The sequence below is a fragment of the Nuphar pumila genome, chromosome 2 (genome assembly GCF_984573655.1).
Source record: "Nuphar pumila chromosome 2, dmNupPumi1.hap1.1, whole genome shotgun sequence".
In the NCBI taxonomy this organism is placed as follows: Eukaryota; Viridiplantae; Streptophyta; class Magnoliopsida; order Nymphaeales; family Nymphaeaceae; genus Nuphar; species Nuphar pumila.
The window spans coordinates 8,312,342-8,331,823 of NC_143250.1; the positions used below are offsets into that span (position 1 = coordinate 8,312,342).

Consider the following 19,482-nt stretch of genomic DNA (forward strand, 5'->3'; position numbering starts at 1 on the left):
TTCATCAAAAATATACGATCCAATTGTTGATTCTTAGCAAATTCACCATGCCAAGTACATCCACATGGTTAGATTTACCGAAACAGTATTTGAAATGCTCATATTTTTAGTTCTCATATTCTAGTGACTATATATATATATATAGGGTTATCCAGGAGCACCTGTAACCCTTATATCTGTGCATGTCTTTCAATTATTATTAAAAACCCAAGTGTTTAATTAGAGGAAGGGTAAAAGTGTGGTCATTTCTAAAGCTAGAAATAAATGCCTCTTTATTGTTATTGTCAGTCTCATCCATGCAGGGCTGAATGATGCTTTGTCATGGATCCCTTTTTTTTGTTTTTGCTGGACCATCATGTCTATATCATGGATGAACAGGATCAATTATGCTCTGTCATGCAATTCTCTTTTTTTTTGCTCAACCATCTTGCTTGCCTATTATCATGGATGGGTTGAATGGATGATGCTCTATCATGCATGCATCTTTCTTTCTTCTTTATTGTATGGATCATGTGTACATACCAATATGATTATATCATGAATTAACTAAATGGATGATGTCATGTTACACATGCAGATGGCATGCAAGATAGATCATTCTTCATGATATGAACATGCATGAACAAGTTGACAGCATCTACGATGGTCCATTCCAAAAAGTAGAAAGAAAGACACATGCATGATAGAGCATCTTCCACTCAGCTCATCCATGATATAGGCATGCAAGATGGTTCAGCAAAAAAAGTCTAGCGTGACAGCATAATTGATCATGTTCATCCATGATATATGCACGATGGTCCACCAAATAAAAAAAAAGGAAATGCATGACAAAGCATCATTCATCCCTATGAGAGAGAGAGAGAGAGAGAGTTACCAATAATAATTTGGAGAGGCATTTATTTCTGGCTTTGGAAATAGACACCTTTCCTCCAGTTAAACACATGGGTTTTTGAATAATAATTGAAAGACATGCACCTGTTTAACTATTCATCTTAACAGTTGAAAGCTGTAATTCGGGAGTCGGAGGGAGCATCCTATCATTGTTATATATACATAGTGTGAGAGAAAGAGAGAGAACGTGTTACAATGCACAACCATCATTTGTGCATTGTAATAACGTGCACACTTGATCTTAAGACCAAACATGACCATCAAAATATCATCTTAGTAATGTTGGGTATTGTTTTTTTTTTTGTCTTTTGCTTATATTATTATTTAATTTTAGTACTTAAAGACAAAAATGCCCTTCCTTTAAGCCTCTCGGCCTTTTCCCTAAAATCATCTCGATTGAGCAGTTGCCTTAAGTAGGAACCAACCATTTTAGAAAAATGTTCACATAAAATAAAGCGCTCCATCATGTATGGCCCCACACAACCACCCATCATGACATTTCTCGAGATGGGTGTGGTCTCAATCTCGAAAAATGTGAAGATGGGTGGCTGTCAGAAATGCAGCGTTGCTGCATAGAAAAATGCCCTCTTTAGAAAATCGCAGAAATCTAAATCGAGATGAGTACTTGCGGGCATCCATCCTTATCGGTATCTCTAAAAGTATGGCTCTCTCTCTCTCTTCCAAAACCAATACCTGAAAACAAAAAACAATTAATTTCGTAACCACAAGATCCACCACCATGGCTTTAGATTTTTATATGCATTCGCTTTTGCAGCCGTTATCCCATTCCAACCTCAAACCAACTACTAAGTAATCCTAATACCACCCAAAAACTTACAGTTGGATAACATCTAAATGTAAAATTCTAAGAAAAAGAAAGGAAAAAAATAGAATTAAAATTTTAAAAATAAAAATTTATTAGTAATCTGAAGATTTAAAAAATGTACAGAAGAAACATTTTATGAAAATTGCAATAGACATTCTAAGGATCGCTGTCCATACTGTATTGAATTGGCCCAAGATCGAATCAGCCTTCAGCTGTTTTTAATATTTTTTAAGTATTTTAATATTATAATTTATAATTTTTAATGTTTTTACAATAAAAAATAAAAATGACTAGTTCAGTTCGGTACGTTTGAGTCTGAATCCATGCTCTAAATGAGATTCAGCTCAGAAAACCGATATTGATAACATTGCACTCAAACATCTAGTTGACTATGCATGGTAGTAGGGATGGCAGTGGACCGGGGGCTGGGGACAAGGTCTCCACCCCCTGCCCTATTTCAAAATCCGAACCTTCATCCCCGCCTCCATCCCCATTTCATGTCCTCCTTCCCCGGTCCAAACGGGGGTGAGGCGGGGTGGGGGCCCATTTCCCCTTAGTCTATAGTCATCCCTTAAATGATTGGGGATGGGACCGGGTGCGGAGGGGCTAGGCGGGGATTGGGATGGAGATGGGGCGGGGTGGGGCGGGGAAAAGCGTAAGTCCATCCTCGCCTCCATCCCTACACAGGGATAGATTTTAACCATCATCCCCGCCTCCATCCCCGTTTCATGCCCCCGGTCCACTGCCATCCCTACATGGTATAGGATGGGGGCAGGGGTGGGGGACGTCTCAAAATTTTGCCTTCTATCCCCATTTCAAAATAGCTCTCCACATCCCCATCTTTGTTCCGGTTCCCATCTCCGTCTTAAACTAACTTTATTCATATTTTAAGAAGATTAAAAAAATTAAAGAGAGAAAGGGTTTAGTGTTAAGAATATATATATATATATATATATATAAAGAATTTATAATATATAAAGATATATTAATAATTTTATTAACGAAGATCGGGAACGGAGCTAGGGCAAAAGTAAGTTCATCCCTGCCTTCATCCCCATACGGGTTTTAATTTTCAACTTCATGCATTCCTCGTTTGATGTCCTTCATCTCTCATCCTTGCCGCCTTCATCCCCATACGGGTTTTAATTTTCAACCTCATCCCGTGCATTCCTCGTTTGATGTCCATCTCTCATCCTTGGTCTAAACGGGACAAGTTCGGACCAATCTTAGTTTTTTCCAGGTCTATCCCTATAATTGATAATTGATGACGAGAGAGAGAGAGAGAGAGAGCCCACAGCACACGTCCTTGGAGAAGGTGCGTGGCTTCCAACTGCAAGAAATCCATTATTTTAGAGTGATGAAAATCACAGAAATCTGAGACAGCCATTCACTGTCAATTTTTTCATGAGAAAATTGGCGTGTAGTGTGGACAGAGACAGACATACCAAAAAAAAAATTCCCTCTAATCCCCTTGTTAAAAATAAACTTTCTTATTCCTCTCTTTGGTATTTACGTGCTTTGTTAATCTCGAGGTCTTGACTTCTCACCTGCATCCCCGTAGGACGTCCAATTCCCAACTAAATTCCATGGTATGAATCTGACACCCCACTTCCTCCCTTAAGAAAGCATTACAAGACGCCCCACGTTGAATTCTATGAACCATGTCAGAGCATAGACAGACTATAAAAATGCTGCGAAGAAAAGTGTAGCTAGGGACTCCAATTGAAGGAAGACCAAGTACTTGAGGCCCACGAGCCAACCATAAAACTGTGAAGGTAATGAATTAAAATATTATAAAACATGGTTTTGTAATGTGGGTAGGGATGATCATATTGCTAATTCTCCATCCCATTAAAAAAAAAAATTAAGTGAGATCTTTGTCCTCTGCATTGAGGATTGTATGATGGGGTTAGGTTTTGATTTTTGGTCCCCCTCCCTTTTACGTAACATTATTATTAAAGGAATGATATCATCCACATGCACCAAATAATATCTTAATAAGTGTGCCATATGGCCTTTTCGATATATGTTTGGTGGGGGCATATCAAGGTGTGAAATGAGGGAGATCACAGGCATAATGTCTCTTAGAATCAATTATGATCGCCTGGAGTAGAGCAGGTGCTCAAATGTGTGCACCTTGTGGCTCGTGGGATCAGCACCTATCATGTGTACATCTTCATCTGCCAAACAAGAACTGGCATGAGCCGATTCACCCAGCACTTGGGTGGTACTCAGCTTGGAATATTTTGACGTGCTGAATTTTGTAATTGGACCGATCTGCCGCCCAGAAGCGGACGCGTGTCCACTTCATCAAAGTCGCTAATGCTGCCACCGTTACCCATTCACATGAAACGCGCTAGATTGAAATGAGAGGACATAACGTGTAAAATAGAAATACGTAAGCTTTTTCCGGCAAGTAAGCTTTGTTATATTGAACCAACGGGGGATCCGCTTGTCTGGTAGGAGCAGTTAGTGCACGTCACCTTGTGTTGGGATGTTGCAAGTTCAAATCCCAATGGTATCGTTGTATAACTGATAGGGGTCTGCCTAACCCCAGCTTGCCTTTCAAAAAAAAAGTCTTGTTATATTGGTTAAGGATGCAAATCGGTCAGATCCAGGATGAGGGTTTTATGATTTTTGGTTGTTCCGACCCCGATCCGGACCTGACTCTCTCGTGTATTTATCTGATCTGAATCCGACTCTTTCATGTATTTATCTGATCTGAATCCGATCCATTTGCATTCCTAATATTGAAGGTTTAGTCGCAGTGTGCATTCTGTTCGTACCACTAGATCAACAGGAGACTAAATAACCAGTTAGACAATAATGCAATTATCAATTATAAATGAGTATTGTTGACGTAAAACCAGTAATGGAGATACTGTTAGTTACTTTCAAGAAGGGTACATGTGTCTACTCTTAGAGTGGGCCGGATCCATGGTCATTGTTCTGTGCCGTTTCCTAGTATCCGTTTTAGTACCATGCCTGCTGGATGGAACCCCAAGACCTCACAGATTTTCTAGATCCAACGTTAGAGCTAGCACTTTCACCATCATTGTGTGGGAGGGTTGGTCTCTACCATTACCCTCCTAGTTTGTGCTTTGAAGATCATGCATAGGCATAGCTTAGGGGTGTCATTGCGTTGGGTTTTGTTGGAACTTAAGTAGAACCAAACCCAGACTTGATTTGAGATGATGGTACTGGGTTCGGACCTGGGTCTAATCGAACTCACCTTAAGATATAAACCATACTCGGATCCTATAAAAATTCCATGAACCAGATTCTGACCATACCTGGTAAAATAATATATTTTTTTATCTTTTTTACATTGAAAATTTGAGGATCATACTCAGAACTTGGGTCGGACCTGAGTTTGGTATGAAATTTCACAAACCATATCCGGCTTTATATTCGGGTCTGACTCAGATTCTAATTGAACCTTATTGTTTATCACTAAACCCTGACCCTATAGGGTATGGTACCCGTCGGGTCTGGGCCAAACCCGACCCATTGGCATCCCTAGGCATAGCAGGCGTTGGGCCTTATGAAATGGGAATCTCTTCCACCGGCCTACATACACTAAGTGGTGGAATGTGGGACCCACATGTAAGACTTCTGTCCACCACTCGATGGATAGTCGTTCTTTCGTTTTCAAACAAAAATGCACCTACATACCTTTTCAAGGAAGCTAATAAATACATAAATTCTATGGACTTGTTCATGTGGCAATTTTGTATACCGAGTTATACGGCATGCACATTTATACACACAAATATTCCATTTTTCTGTTATAAAAAGATATTACATGAAATTATGTTATTAATTTAAGAAATAAGGATTACCTTCCTTCCTAGTAACACATTTTGCTTGTGGGGATTGGAGGGAGGGATCCCTCGGAGACTACAAAATCAAATTGTGCCCTACAACATCTTGCTTGCTTTAGAGCTCATTGCTGAGCTGCCCACATGGAGGCATAAGCCTCGTCTGCCTTCTTCCTTCCTCAGTCCCACAATTCTTTTCTTTTTAATGGGTTTCCTTTTTCAAACAAACGTGAAGGATGTATAGGTGCCAAGCCAAAGTTTATTTTACTAAGACCGATGTAGGATTTGTTCTCTTCCTCTCGGGTTTTGTTCTCTTGGGATTCCTTCTTCCACTGTCCTTGTAAGTTGTAACTATAAAAACAAAAAGAATGGAACTCTCTCTCTCTCTCTCTCTCACACACACACACACACAACCACTAACTCTTAAAAACCCAATATCGTCAACCTAAAAGAGCAGTTCCTCTCTCTAAGCCAGTAACTATTAGAACCCACTATCCTCGACCTAAAAGAACAGCGTCTCTCTCTCTCTCTCTCTCTCTATTAAGTAGTAACTATTAGAACCCACTATCCTCGACCTAAAAGAACAGCCTCTCTCTCTCTCAACCAGTAACTATTATCCTTGACTTAAAACAACAGTTCCTCTATCTCTCTCTGGTAGTTTGCCTCTCTCTCTCTCTCAGCCAGCAGGTATTGAAGACCCACTCATCTTTGGACTAAAGTGTAGGCTTCTCTCTCTCTCTCTCTCTCTCTCATGCATACATGCAAGACATGGGTAATTTGTTGATGAGGTAGAGGGACCCGTCGCATGGTCATTCCATGTACAACCGCAGCAGTCATCGTCCCCACACGAAAAACAAACACATTGTTTTCCTGATAGCCATCTGGAAGAAGCAACGTCTTAGTCCCACACCGCACCACTCCCCTTGTCGCCTTCCCAATGTTCAACGATTCCTTTTAGAAGACGTCTTCTCCTCATATACTCATTAGAACCCTCCTCCCCCTTCTCTCTGCGTCTTCTATCATATCCTTCTCTCGTCCCTTCTTCCTTCCTCGCACACAAGCAGCAGACGATCACAAGGAGGAGAAACCAAAAAAAAAAACAGATAAAGAAAAAAAATGGTGCTAACGTCCTCCCAACATTGCATGGAGGCCTCTGAATGGCCACAGGTACGTCTCATTCATCTCCTTTTCTAATTAATTCTCTCTCTCTCTCTCTCTCTCTCTCTCTCTCTCTCTCTCTCTCTCTCTCTCCATCAATAATTTCACATCGATTCCTTGTTGTTTTCTAGTCATTGTAAGCGAATATATGCTCTCTTGTTTCCTTTTCTTTCATGTCCTCTTTACTGTTTTCTCCTTGAGTTACTTGTCTGCTCGAATTTTATTTTTTACCCCACTTCTTTTCTCTTTTCTCTTTTCGTTTCGATTCAGATCCAGGAGAGGGGCTTGATGGCATCACCATCCTCTTCTTCTTCTAGGGCTATGGAGCAGGCAGGTATAAAAAACCCAAATGATGCAGCCCTCAAGTGCCCCAGATGCGATTCTTCTAACACCAAGTTCTGCTACTACAACAACTACAGCCTCTCCCAACCCAGGCACTTTTGCAAGACTTGCAAGCGTTACTGGACTAGAGGGGGCACCCTGAGGAATGTCCCAGTGGGTGGTGGTTGCAGGAAGAACAAGAGGGTCAAGAGACCCACAAACCATGACCAAAATGGCCCTTCTTCTCACCTGAAAGGCACAACAGTATCATCAACTGCAGCACCTTCTTCCCAACCAATCATACCTCCTGCAGCACCACTCTCATCTGTAGCTACTGCCACTACTGCAGCAACAACAGCCGCCACCACTACAATCACCAGAAGCCCCGTCCAAAGCTCAGTTTTTTTTAATCCTGATCTCCATCTCAATAACTCCCTTGTGTCATCTCTAAACACTGTACTCTCTTCTGGGGTAGCCTTCCCATCAAAGGGGAATACACTTGAGTACAATTTCCTGCATGATCAGAATGGGTTTAACAAAACAATCCCAATAGCTGGAGCATCTTCTCTATTCCCAACCACATTTCCTCATCTGGATCACTCTCTTGATAGCCTGAATGGTAATATCTCCAACGGCATGCTATCAGAGGCTCCATGGAGACAAGTCCAACAACCGAATTTTTTCCTACCTTTGGAGGAATTGGGAAACAGTGGTACTCAACCAAGAGTGGCTGAAGAGGATGTAAAGAATTTGGTTGTGAAGATTGAAGAGGACAGCAAACGGATGGGTCAGTTAGATTGGCAGGTTTCAAATTATCAGACCATGTTTGGGACAAACAATAATGAAGCTTCTTCTGTCTATTGGAATGCAAACGTTGGGTCATGGCCTGATGTCACAAATTATGGGTCAACTATTGCTTCTTTGATGTAGGGACTAGAAATAAAACCAAAAACAGAAGAAAATAGAAGACTACATAAGAATATTTACAACCGATGGACCTTTTAGTGTGGCTTTCTTCTCTCTCCCCTTTTTTTGTCTTTTTTTTTTTTTTTTCGGGTTAAGGCAGGATAGAGGTTTTGTGTTGATGTTTCTGTTTCTATGTGATATGTGAATTCAGTATCACTGTCAAAAGAAAGGTAAAGAAGAAAGACAGGTGAAGTATGGATCGGAGTGCTCATGTCGGATGCAAATTGTTAAAGTTTTGCACTGAGAGGAACCTCGGATCCTTTTCTGCTGGTGAGTTTTGAGTGTTGCAAGAATATAAAATGTAGAAGACTGGTTTGTGGTTTGGCTAATTCCTGATCAATCTTTTCCTTTAATCTCAGTCGACTATGTTACTGTGTACATAAAATTTGTGCCTGACATATTCCTTTTAAATTTGTATCGGGACAATGGTATTGTGGTTTTCTTGAGGTTGGTAGAGTAAGGCGAGTCTTTGGTCTCAGCTACAAGTCGGTCTTACTGATGTATCAGGAGAAGCTTGGAATAACATGTTTTTTCAGGTCAAGAAGGGAATGAATGAATTTGGGCTTTCTTTCTTTTTTTAATAATTAGTTTATATATATGAATGTTTTGCTTTTCCTTTTCCCTTTTTGCTTTCTGTGATTCAGTTTTCATGCATGAAAGATTGTTCCTTGTAACAGTGATTGATCATTACTGTTCCATCAAAAGCAGCTTTTGTTGACAAAATCAATGGATGCGCTTGGATCAACTTAAATCATTAATGCGGCTGCTCTGTTGTTACTACTGTACTCATGCTACCACTAATATTAGTATGTGTTGCATGATAATATCTGTTTTTCATTATTGATCAGAATCTGGAAAGAGGGTGATGGTTTTTATTGTCAATATGATTCTGTTTGAGATTTTAGCAAACAGTTCTTTCATGCATACTGCACTTTGTCATGGTTTCATATTGATGTGGAGTTGCTTTCATATGCATGATTATGGTGTTTTTATTTATATCTACAGTCAAATAACAAGATAGCTTTCACTGAAATATCTTTTGATTGGTAGTCTTAAAGCTGCCATGCAACTCTTTAAAACAGCTTTAACAAGGGAGCTTTGGATGAATGAATGTAAATTTAAAAGTACGTAGTTCTTCAGCACATATTTTTTAAACGAACTGTCTTCACATATATTAGACCACCTAGACCTATGAACTCCTTGATCTCTTATGTGTCGTCAAGGAGAAGGCCAATGTTTGAATTATTAAACTAAGATTAAACATCAAATTACAATCATTTTTTTCAATGTAACTAGTCTAAGATGATGAATTATAGCTCAGTTGCATAGAGTTTTGAGAACTTACCCTGATGTCCAGATAAAGAAAGTCCATCTTACTTCATTCATAATCATTGAAGGCCATTATTTTACCAGAGTTTTTATTTAATTTTCTTCTTAATACTGCATGATAGAGCGTATAAGCTAACAACTCCGCATTTCAAATCGTTAGATATGTTCTGCACTCTTTCTGATTGGTCATAGTTTTAGTCTTAGTAAACCTTAATATGTTGCATGAAATAGTTCTATTCTAATAAGGGAAGCAACTAAAACCAAGTCTTTCCCATCTTCACTCCTCTGATGTTTGCTCTTTTTGTAGTTAGTAGTTATGAATGAATAGTTATATGGCGATTGAATGCACTCACTTGTCTATTTAAAATTGGATAAGATGGAAAATTAGCTGTGCTTCATAATGAAATTTCCCAACTTATACTACATTTCTGGATGAACGGATTAATCTAAGCATCCATTTAAGCAATTTCTTAAGCCAAAGTGTAGCCAAAAGTTAAAATATTCTGTAGTTCAAGTGAATTTAGACTTGTCAGGTTGGATGATGAATTACATTAAGTCGAGTCATTTATGTAATCCAGCCTCCTTACATCTCGATTTGTCTTCAGATCTGAACAGTGTTGGTAACAAATGTATATGCACATTGAAACATTGATCTGTAGCAGTATAACTTAGATAATGAATCACATCATATCATTATCGTCTTTGTTATCTAATGATGATATCTTGGATGAGGGCAAAATCGATGTTCTCCGTGCGGCAAATTTGGTAAACGTTATCGAGTAGCTAGATGTTTTGCATTTCATAGCATTCATCACCATTTTCCAAGAGAAAACTGCAACTTCAAAGCTTCATAATCCATTTTTAGTGCTTACTCTCCCATTGAAAGCATACATCAGTTCATAACATGAAAAGAATAAAGAAAGGAACAAAGAAAGGAACTTTCACCTCTTTTGACTGAAGCATTGACATGATTCATTTTAGAACAAAAGTCATCAACAATAACAATATATCGTCTGCAACAATAGCAACATTAAGGCGGAGTTTGATGGTGCTGAAAATATATCTCTAGGGATATCTTGTTCCTATTTAGCGGTGGGTACTTATCCTTTTTTTTATTTGTAACTTAAAAAAACCGCACCTGACCCGAAGATCTGTTCTCATAGCTAGGCTCAGCCTGCCATACCTACGGTCATCATGCTGAAGGGTGGGCCTATGCTAATCATCGGCTTGCGCAGAGGATAGACACCATGAGAATCGAACCTTGACTGCCCGTCTTGTGAACAAGACCCCCAACCCACTAAGCCAACTCCCTTTGGGGCTTAGCCTGGCACGCTATCAAACCCATCAAAAATACTTCCGCTCAATAGGCGCATTTTGGATTTATTATCTTCAAAACTAAGAGAGAGTCGAATCCATGTGGGACCGAATTCTTCTCTGTGGAGAAGTTCTCCAATGAAATTTTTTGGCGTATCAAACATGCCCTAAGAGGTCAATGATCATAATAAAATTACATTCTATACCTTAAATGATCTATCTATTTTTTCCCACTAGATTTATACCCGAGAGTGTCTATCTCTTTGTTGGTAGGCTGCAACCCGGGTTTACTACCTCGTGGTCGGTGGGCCCCCTTCCTCCTCATCATACAATTAGTAACAAAAAAAAAAAGGTGATCTCTATCTATTTGGCAATGTGAGCCCTGTCACTACAGGGAGGATTCAATTCTTCATTCCTGCAACTGCATGAATGATTGCTGTCCAATCACACACCAAGGACTTGATAAGGTTATATTTCCAAATACTGTATAATTGCACATATAATGAAACAATAAATATTGGAGTAGATATAGATATATATCAAACTAGCCTTTATACGTAAGGCGCTAGCTGCAGTAATCAAATGAGAAGAGTTACCACGAATATTTACCTCTTCCTTCGTCTGAACATGATCAAGGAAGTGGTAAAACTTTGGAATATTTAGGTATAAAAAACACTTTTTTAATTAGGATTTTGGAAGGAATTTGCATTTATTGGCTTCTTCCCAGTGCTTGCCGATGAAAAAAGAGGTCAGATCAGGTGATATGGCAAAACACAAAATGTTTGTGTTTTAGAATAGCCACCATCTACGGCCTTCATTATTGCCTGTACAAATAGTGGGACCCACGAAAGTGCTGATGTCATGCTTACACAAAGATCAAGGCCATGGAGGGTGGTGTTTTCAAAACACAAAATTTTTGTGTTTTAACATATCACCTGATGTAAAACCCTTATAGTAGTCCCGCCCTGTCTACTACCACAGTTTCAACGGTACCAGAGCCACAGGTGCCCCACCTCTGGATTCGAACGTGGGATGCTGACGAAGCCTCGAATAATTGCGTCCACCCCTTGTGAGCAGGACCATGATGAGAGAGAGAGAGGGAGCATTCATCATACCATGTTACCAAAATACATCGAAGAGAATATTGGATGAGAGAGAAACATAAGAGTAAGACAGCCATGGTGACTGTGCACAGTTCAGATTTCAAGTAGATCCAACCCCCCGTCTCTACTATGTAATTTAAGAGCAATATTGGATGAGAGAGAAACATAAGAGTAAGACAGTCAGATTTCAAGTAGATCCAAACCCTCCCCCGTCTCTACTATGTAATTTAAGAGCCAAATACACCTCAGACATAATCTGTTGACGTAGCCTTTCAAAATCGAATTTGATGTTCTTGAAAAAGATATCGTTTCTTTCGGTCCAGATCACCCACCAGGCTGAAAACAACCATAATCTCCATTTTTTTTGTTTAGTAAAATCATGAGACCAAGCACCAGGTCGAGAGAGAGAGAGAGTTTTGGATGTTGAGCTAACAAATGTTTCAAGTCAATTAAACCAACATATATAATATTGGAAAGACTTGTGGAAAAAGTAAACGAGATAAACAGAGTAAAATTTTTGTTTTCTAAAATTGTGGGGGCAGTAAAGAATTTGATCTTTAATGATTGTCCTGTGGCTTTTGTCACATACCCTCTCGTCGATAGAGATGGTACATGTTGCCGTGTAGAATATGAGAAGTCGTCTTGGCAGGGTTTCAAAGTCAATAACTTACTCAAGTTGCACAGTGGCAGCTTCTGTTCACCTTGAGATAAAACTTGGCTTCTTCAATTCATATTTCCACACATTCCACTTGAAATGTCACGCAAGAGTTTCACCATTGATTGACGGCAACCGCCAACGCTGTGCTAGCACAATGGTCAAGTCTAGGGTTTTAATGAAGCCCACAATGTGCTCTACAGTTCAAACCATGATACCCATTGTGAAGTTTCCTGATTCAAAAAAACGACTCTTCCTCATGACACCCATAATTGTGAAGCTTCCTATATCAAAGAATATCTCTCTCTCTCTCTCTCTCTCTCTCTCTCTCTCTCTCTCTCTTATGTAGAGCTGGAAATTAGCTTCACGTTTAATTCTTAAAGAGCTGGGTCAAATTCATGAAACAGGTTTTCAGCTTGCTCAAAATTCTTATAACCTTGTTAACTAAAAATAAATATATTCTAGATATATTTTATATTACATACTGTAATATAAAATCTCTTTAAAAAAAATACAAACTATAATATAAAATAAATGGCTGAAGTGTTTTGTTTGTAAGTAGGGATGGTAGTGGAACGGAAAATGGGGCCCGCCCCGCCTCAATCCATTTGGATTGGGGATGAAGGGCATGAAACGGGGATGGAGGCAGGGATGAAGGTTAAAATTCATCCTTGTGCAGAAATAGACTTACACTTCCTCCTGCCCTGCCCCGTTCCCGTCCCAATTCCTGCCTTGCCCTGCTCCGCCCCATTCCCAATTCTTATAAGGGATGACAATAGACTAAGGGAAAATGGGCCCCCGTCCCACCTAGCCCCCATTTGAACAAGGGATGGAGGTTCGGATTTTGAGACAGGGCGGGGGTTGAGACCTTGTACCCCAGCCCCGCCCCGTCCATTTCCATCCCTACTTGTAAGCAATAGGTATAAAGTTGGAATCTTATTGTTTCTAGTTTTAAAACAATGTACTTTTGTTTTTTTGTAAACGAGTTAGCATGGAATTGGCCCAATAATTGTAGAGTTCATATCTTATTACTTCCAACTTTGAAACAATGTAATTTTTTGTTAAAACAAACCAGTTCGGACTCAGCTCACTCAGCTTGAGCTCTTCCCAACTCACCACAAAATCGAGCCGATGTTTAACACTTTATATTCAATTTGTTCGTCTTGTATACCAACTCTTTCAAGTATGTGTCCATTGGAATCTTTGTCGCATATTACTAGGTCTAATGAGTCCACATTCAAGCAAGAACAGATAAATTAAGCCTGATAAAGTAATGCCACGCTATCGAAGTTTGAATCCACTTTATTAGCTTTTAAGGCTTATAGGTTATGGGATTGAGGTGCTCCACTCAGCCTAGCCTCGTTTGGACCGGAGATGAAGGACATGAAACTGGGAATGAAATAGGGATGAAGGTTAAAATCAAAACCCGTACGGGATAAAGGTAGGGATGGACTTACTCTTGCTTCCGCCCTGCCCCTAACCTCGATTTTCATTAAAAAAATTATTATTATACCCTTATATATATATATATAGAGAGAGAGATATATAACTCTAACATAAAATTCTTTCTCGAATCTCTCCTCTCTCTTTCCTCTAATTAACAAGCCGCGCAAGTTTTCATTTCTTTCCTCTAATGGTGAATGGCAGCAGCAGCAAAATGACCAAAGAAACGGGGCTCTGCCCCACTTACATCGGAGATGGAGGACATGAAACAGAGAATGAACCGGGGATGAAGGTTAAAATCAAAACGTGTAGGAATGGAGGGCAAAATGTTGAGATGGGTGGGGATGGAGACCTTGTCCCCGCCTCCTCGGTCCACTGTCATCCATAGGTAGAGGTGGAGTTAACTCTCCTTTTTTGCCTTAATCTATTAAAGTAAAAAAAAAAAATTTAAAAAAAGGCAAGCTGGGGTTAAACATACCCTTACCAGTTATACAACCATACCTTACCATTGGGTTTTGAACCTACAACGTTGGAAAACAAGGTGATGTACACCAGTTGCTCCTACCAGACAAGCGGAGCTCACCTTGCTCTATTAAAATAATTCTTATGGCCAAGCATCCTTGGTCTAGGTTCTCCATTCATGAAAAATAGTACAACTGGAAATAGAAAAAAAAATAGATTAAAAAGGGGAGAAAGTTAGAAGTGGAAAATCCCAGTTTTGTCACAAGCTACAGTTAGAGCTTACCCATTTTCTTCTAATTCTATACACCAGCATCTCTCTGTCTAGAGAGAGAGAGAGATAATCATCAAAAGTGAAAACTATCCTTTGGCATATATGTTTGGTATGTGCTAATTTATATGTTGGGCTTAAACCCTTCAACAATTGGGGTGTTTTTTTATCCATAAAGATATTAGGTTAATATAGATCATTAACCTTTTTGTACTTAAAAAGTTAATCTTACAGCTTGTTAAACCATGAACACTACAATGCCTTATGTGTATCCGTCGGTGTTCAAATTTTGCACACCAAAAGGTATACCCACATAAATATACTACTCATAGTTAGTATTTTGGCAAACTACTTGGACATGGAAAATTTGACATAGAGGAATTATTTCTTCTAGTAGGGATGGCAGTGGGGCGGGGGACAAGGTCTCTACCCCCGCCCCGCCTCAAAATTTTATCCCCCGCCCCACCTCCCTGGCGGGGATGGATTTTATCCTCCACCCCTGCCTTCATCCCCGTTTCATGTCCTCCATCCCCGGTTCAAACGGGGATGAGGCGGGGCGGGGCAGGATATTGCGGGGAAAAGTGGTCGGGGTGGGGATGAGGCGGGGACGGGGAAAAGTGCACGTCCATCCCCGCCTCCACCCCCGGACGGGGATGGATTTTAACCTTCGTCCCCGCCTCCACCCTCGTTTCATGTCCTCCATTCCTGGTCCAAACAGGAGCGAGGTAGGGTGGGGGCCCGTTTCTCCTTGGTCTATTGTCATCCATTAAAAGGATTGGTGTGGGGTGACGCGGGACGAGGATCGGTACGGGGCGAGGTGGGTGAAAGGCGGGGGTGAAGGTTAAAATACATCCTCGTGCAGGGATGAAGGTTTGGGTTTTAAGACGGGGCGGGCAGGGTGGAGGCTTTGTCCCCTGCCCTGGCCCATTGCCATCCCTATCCATACCCCTTTTTTTCTTTTTTTTTTCGACAGAGAAAGCTGGGGTTAGGCAGACCCCTACCAGTTATGCAACCATACCATTTGGGGTTCGAACTTGCAACGTCCCACACAAGGTGACCTGCAGTAACTGCTCTTTACCCCCCTTTTACTGCTACATTATTTAGCACAGTGATGGAGGAATTCCAAGGCACAAAGTTGCGTCCAGAAGATGATGAAGGGTGGCCGTAGTTCACTGTACCAGCTTTAGGCGTGCTTCTTACTGGTGCACATCAAAGGCTCCCCACTATTCAAACCTGCAACAGGAAATTAGATTCACATGAACAGTACAACCCCCCACATGCTTTCATTATTCCTTACAATCAAGGACTTCATTTCCAAGTTTGAATTGTTCTGGTGGGTGTCATTGGATGTCCCACCTTATCCATATAAATCAGATATGCTAGTTAATGCGTTGTATATGACAGCTTGTTCAAGTACAGTGCCATATACCCTTCATATATATTAAGTTATGCAATAAAACCATAATTTTTTATTAAGAAATTATAATTCTCTTGTCATGAAAAAATCATTTTAAATATTTAAAAGGTATAATTTCATGTTGAAACAAATAAATCTTTACATTAATTATTTGGAAGCAAGCTTCTCATTTATGTGCCCCAGTTCAAGGGGTGTTGGTGTAGTGAGGATTGACATTGGCTATCATATCCCTGCACAAGCTCAAGCCCACCATAGGCCTTCGGGGCAAGGGTCCTAGCCACTGAGCTTTCCCCTTTGGGGGTTCGATCTATGATCTACCTGCTACCAGGCTTTGGGTTTCTCCGTGTAACTAAAAAAAACTATTCATTTGTGTCACAAGAATACTTGTGTTGGGAAGTTGCTTGTTCAAAACCCAATGGTATAGTTGTATAACTGGTAGGAGTCTGCCTAACCCCAGCTTGCCTTCCAAAAAAAATAAAAATACTGCAACTTGCATTTGTGTAGTTTCCCCTTATATACTATCCTTATTAGAAAATTGCATAAAAACAGCATGCCCCGTGTCCCCTTTAGTCGCGTCCTTGTGATATAGTTTCTCACAAAGTATTAGAAGTGTAAAAGAACTATATATTCAATCACTTCCAAGAGTAAACTTCCTTGGATCCAATCATTATGTACCTTAGTGGGGTTTAAATCAATATGTCAGGCAGCTAATTAACTAGATTCATATCATATGCGGCTTATACAGGGATCGAATTTCAGAAACCTACTTCAGGTCCTATGACCCACATCTCTATGTGAATTAATTCGGGTTGGGTCTACCGAATCAGATAAAACGGATTCGAGTCAGTCTTTTATCCAACCTGTACCCTTAGGGTAGGGAAGGAGAAGAGTATGCAAGGAAGAATATGGGGGAAGACTAGGGAAGTAAACGGTTGAGATTCAGATAGAATGTGGCCAATACCATATTTGACCCATCGGATATTGGAAGGTGAAAATATCATACCAGATCTGCTTTTTTACATGTAAATGATTTCAGATATCTGTCAAATTTGGATATTTGTCGGATCAAGAAGTAAAAATTCAAAACCATATTCGCATCCAATGGGTTTGACTTACCAAATGCAATTAAATGGAATAAAATTCAGTCGGATACCAGATAAAATCCGATTCGTTGATATCGGTAGGGAAGAGGAAGAGTACGGGAGTTTTTGTTTAGGAGGTATGGTGTTTTCAGGGACAGGTTACTTGGAACCCGAATGTAACCTTCATATCAGGCCCAACTGGATCACCTCATGTCCTACTTAACATTTGAGATGTCAATGGGTCTGATATCTAACCCATCAGCGTGTACCGAAGCCAACCCAAATAATTAATTGTTGGATTTCAGTTAGGGGTCAAGTTTTTTCGGGTCAAGAAAATAAAATTTTAAATTCAATCTCATATAATTTAAGCAGCTTGTAATTCTCACTAAAAATACATATAAAACACTTGAGTTAAATCGAGTCAAATTGAATATCTGACCAAAATTATGACCCGAACCCAACCCACGCATTACTTTGATCAAGTTCTCATCAGCATTTTTTTTATGTTGAAACCCAAACATTCGGGTAAGAGAAACAAACCCGACCCATTGACAACCCCTAGCTAATTGGGGTCCATCGAACGTGGCACTTGAAAGCTGGCAGACCGAGGGCCGTCCGTTGAACGTGGGGGCTTGAAGGCTGGCGACGGAGGGCCATGATCAGGACACTTGGCACGGCCAAGACCGTCGGGATCAAAGATTGAATCGACGGTCATGTGGCTATGGCAGGACAGATGAGAGTTAATGATCGGCCCGATCATCTGGTGGGCCTCCTCAGGGACACGTGTGATCCCTAGATTTGCGCGTGAAGAGCGACGGAATCTCTCCACTCTGTACGCATGGGCCCACAGGTCTGTGTGGTCCTGGTCCCAGTTAAAGTGCATTGCAGTAGTGGGTCCCACATCTGCTGACGGGCCACGTGGGGATGTGATGGCTCAGGGTGGGATATCTGAACCAATCTCAGTCTGACAGGAGTCTCACCGGAAGCAAAACATAGTGCCCTTTTATTGTCATATATGAAGGTAGGAACCCAAGTTGGAGATAGGGGTTAAAACGGCTCTGATTAGGGCTGGATCTTTACAGATTCAAAACTAAATCCAAAATTCAAACAGTAGATTCAAATTTGAATCCAGATCCAAATCAGATCGATAATGGTTAGATTGAATCTGGAATACATTGTGTAATACTAGATCCTGAAAAAAAAATAAAAAATAAAACAAGCTATTTACATGTAAAAAGTGCAATGGGGTCATATTTTGATTCGGGTCAACTCCAGATCCAACTTAAAATACTGATCCGAATCAGAAAGTAATCCGATTGAAAAGATTTATATACACATTTGGATTTTACGTAAAGGATCCATAACGAAAAAAACATTTCAGACTCGAATAGGATATATCCCATCCTTTTGCAACCCTTGTCAGAGATAATGGCTAGGCCCAACTAGGGGTGTCAATGGGTCGTGTTTGGGTCTGGGTATGGTAATAAATAAGAAGATCCGGGTCCAGACATGAAGGTCCAATTAATACATGGATCCGGGTATAGTTTGTGAAATTTTATACCAGACCCGGGCCTGACCTAAGTTCCCATTAAGACCAGCAAATTTTCAATATAAAAATAATAAAAAATATGGTTTTACCGGGTATGGTTCATGTAGTTCTTATTGGATCCGGGTATGGTTTCTCTTATAGTGGTCTGATTAGACCCAAGTTCAGACCCGATACCAAAACCGAATACCGGGGTCAGGTCTGGTTCCACCTGGGTCCAAACCAAACCCGACCGGTTGACACCCCTATGCCCAACCCACTGATTTATGAGTTAGATTCAGGACAAAGAGCCGTAGTGGATGGACATCAGGTCAAGTACACGAGATAGGTAGGGGTCTCAACAGCTTGGGTATGACTTGGCCCCACCTGTATATATCGGGTCGATTAGAGTAACAAATCAATGTGTTTGATTAATTATTCAGATTGGAGCCATGAGATCTGAAAAGCATACCGCCCGAGAATGGTTTATGAAATTTTATATTGAACCCAGGTCTGACTTGAGATCCAATTAAGATCCACAAATTTTAAATGTAAAAAATATATAAAGTATTATTATCTAAACGAGTATGGACCAGGTTTGGTCTAGATAATCCTTACCCAGACCAGGGTATGGTTTTTCTTATGAAAGATCCATTAGGACCCGGGTTCTGATCTGGTACCAGCACTCTTAATCAGATCTAGGTTTGGACCAACAAATTTCTGGCAAAGGTCAGACCCATTGACACCCCTAACGATAGATAGGCACCCAGAACAGGAAAGGAGTGTTAATTATCGATTCTAGAAGACAAATGTCACTGTACAATTGGCATTCACATACATCATTTTGCCACAATTATGAGACACCAAATTTAGAACTAACATAATTTAACTTGTAGAACGT

General features: G+C 40.3%; 1 protein-coding gene across 1 annotated transcript; it reads left to right on the forward strand.

Moving 5' to 3' along the window:
- The first annotated feature begins 5,932 nt into the window (after positions 1–5,932).
- LOC149844653 (uncharacterized) lies at positions 5,933–8,368 on the forward strand. Its single transcript, XM_089997293.1, has 2 exons — positions 5,933–6,705; positions 6,967–8,368. The coding sequence occupies exons 1-2, from the start codon at positions 6,655–6,657 to the stop codon at positions 7,945–7,947; spliced, it is 1,032 nt and encodes a 343-aa protein (XP_089853419.1). The 5' UTR covers positions 5,933–6,654; the 3' UTR covers positions 7,948–8,368.
- The last annotated feature ends 11,114 nt before the right edge of the window (positions 8,369–19,482 follow it).

What these genes read in the sequence shown, in the direction of transcription:
- LOC149844653 (XM_089997293.1), top strand. Translation starts at nt 6,655, where the DNA reads ATGGTGCTAACGTCCTCCCAACATTGCATGGAGGCCTCTGAATGGCCA. An exon ending in AGGCCTCTGAATGGCCACAG is followed by an intron (nt 6,706 to 6,966) that starts GTACGTCTCATT and finishes GTTTCGATTCAG; the next exon opens with ATCCAGGAGAGGGGCTTGAT.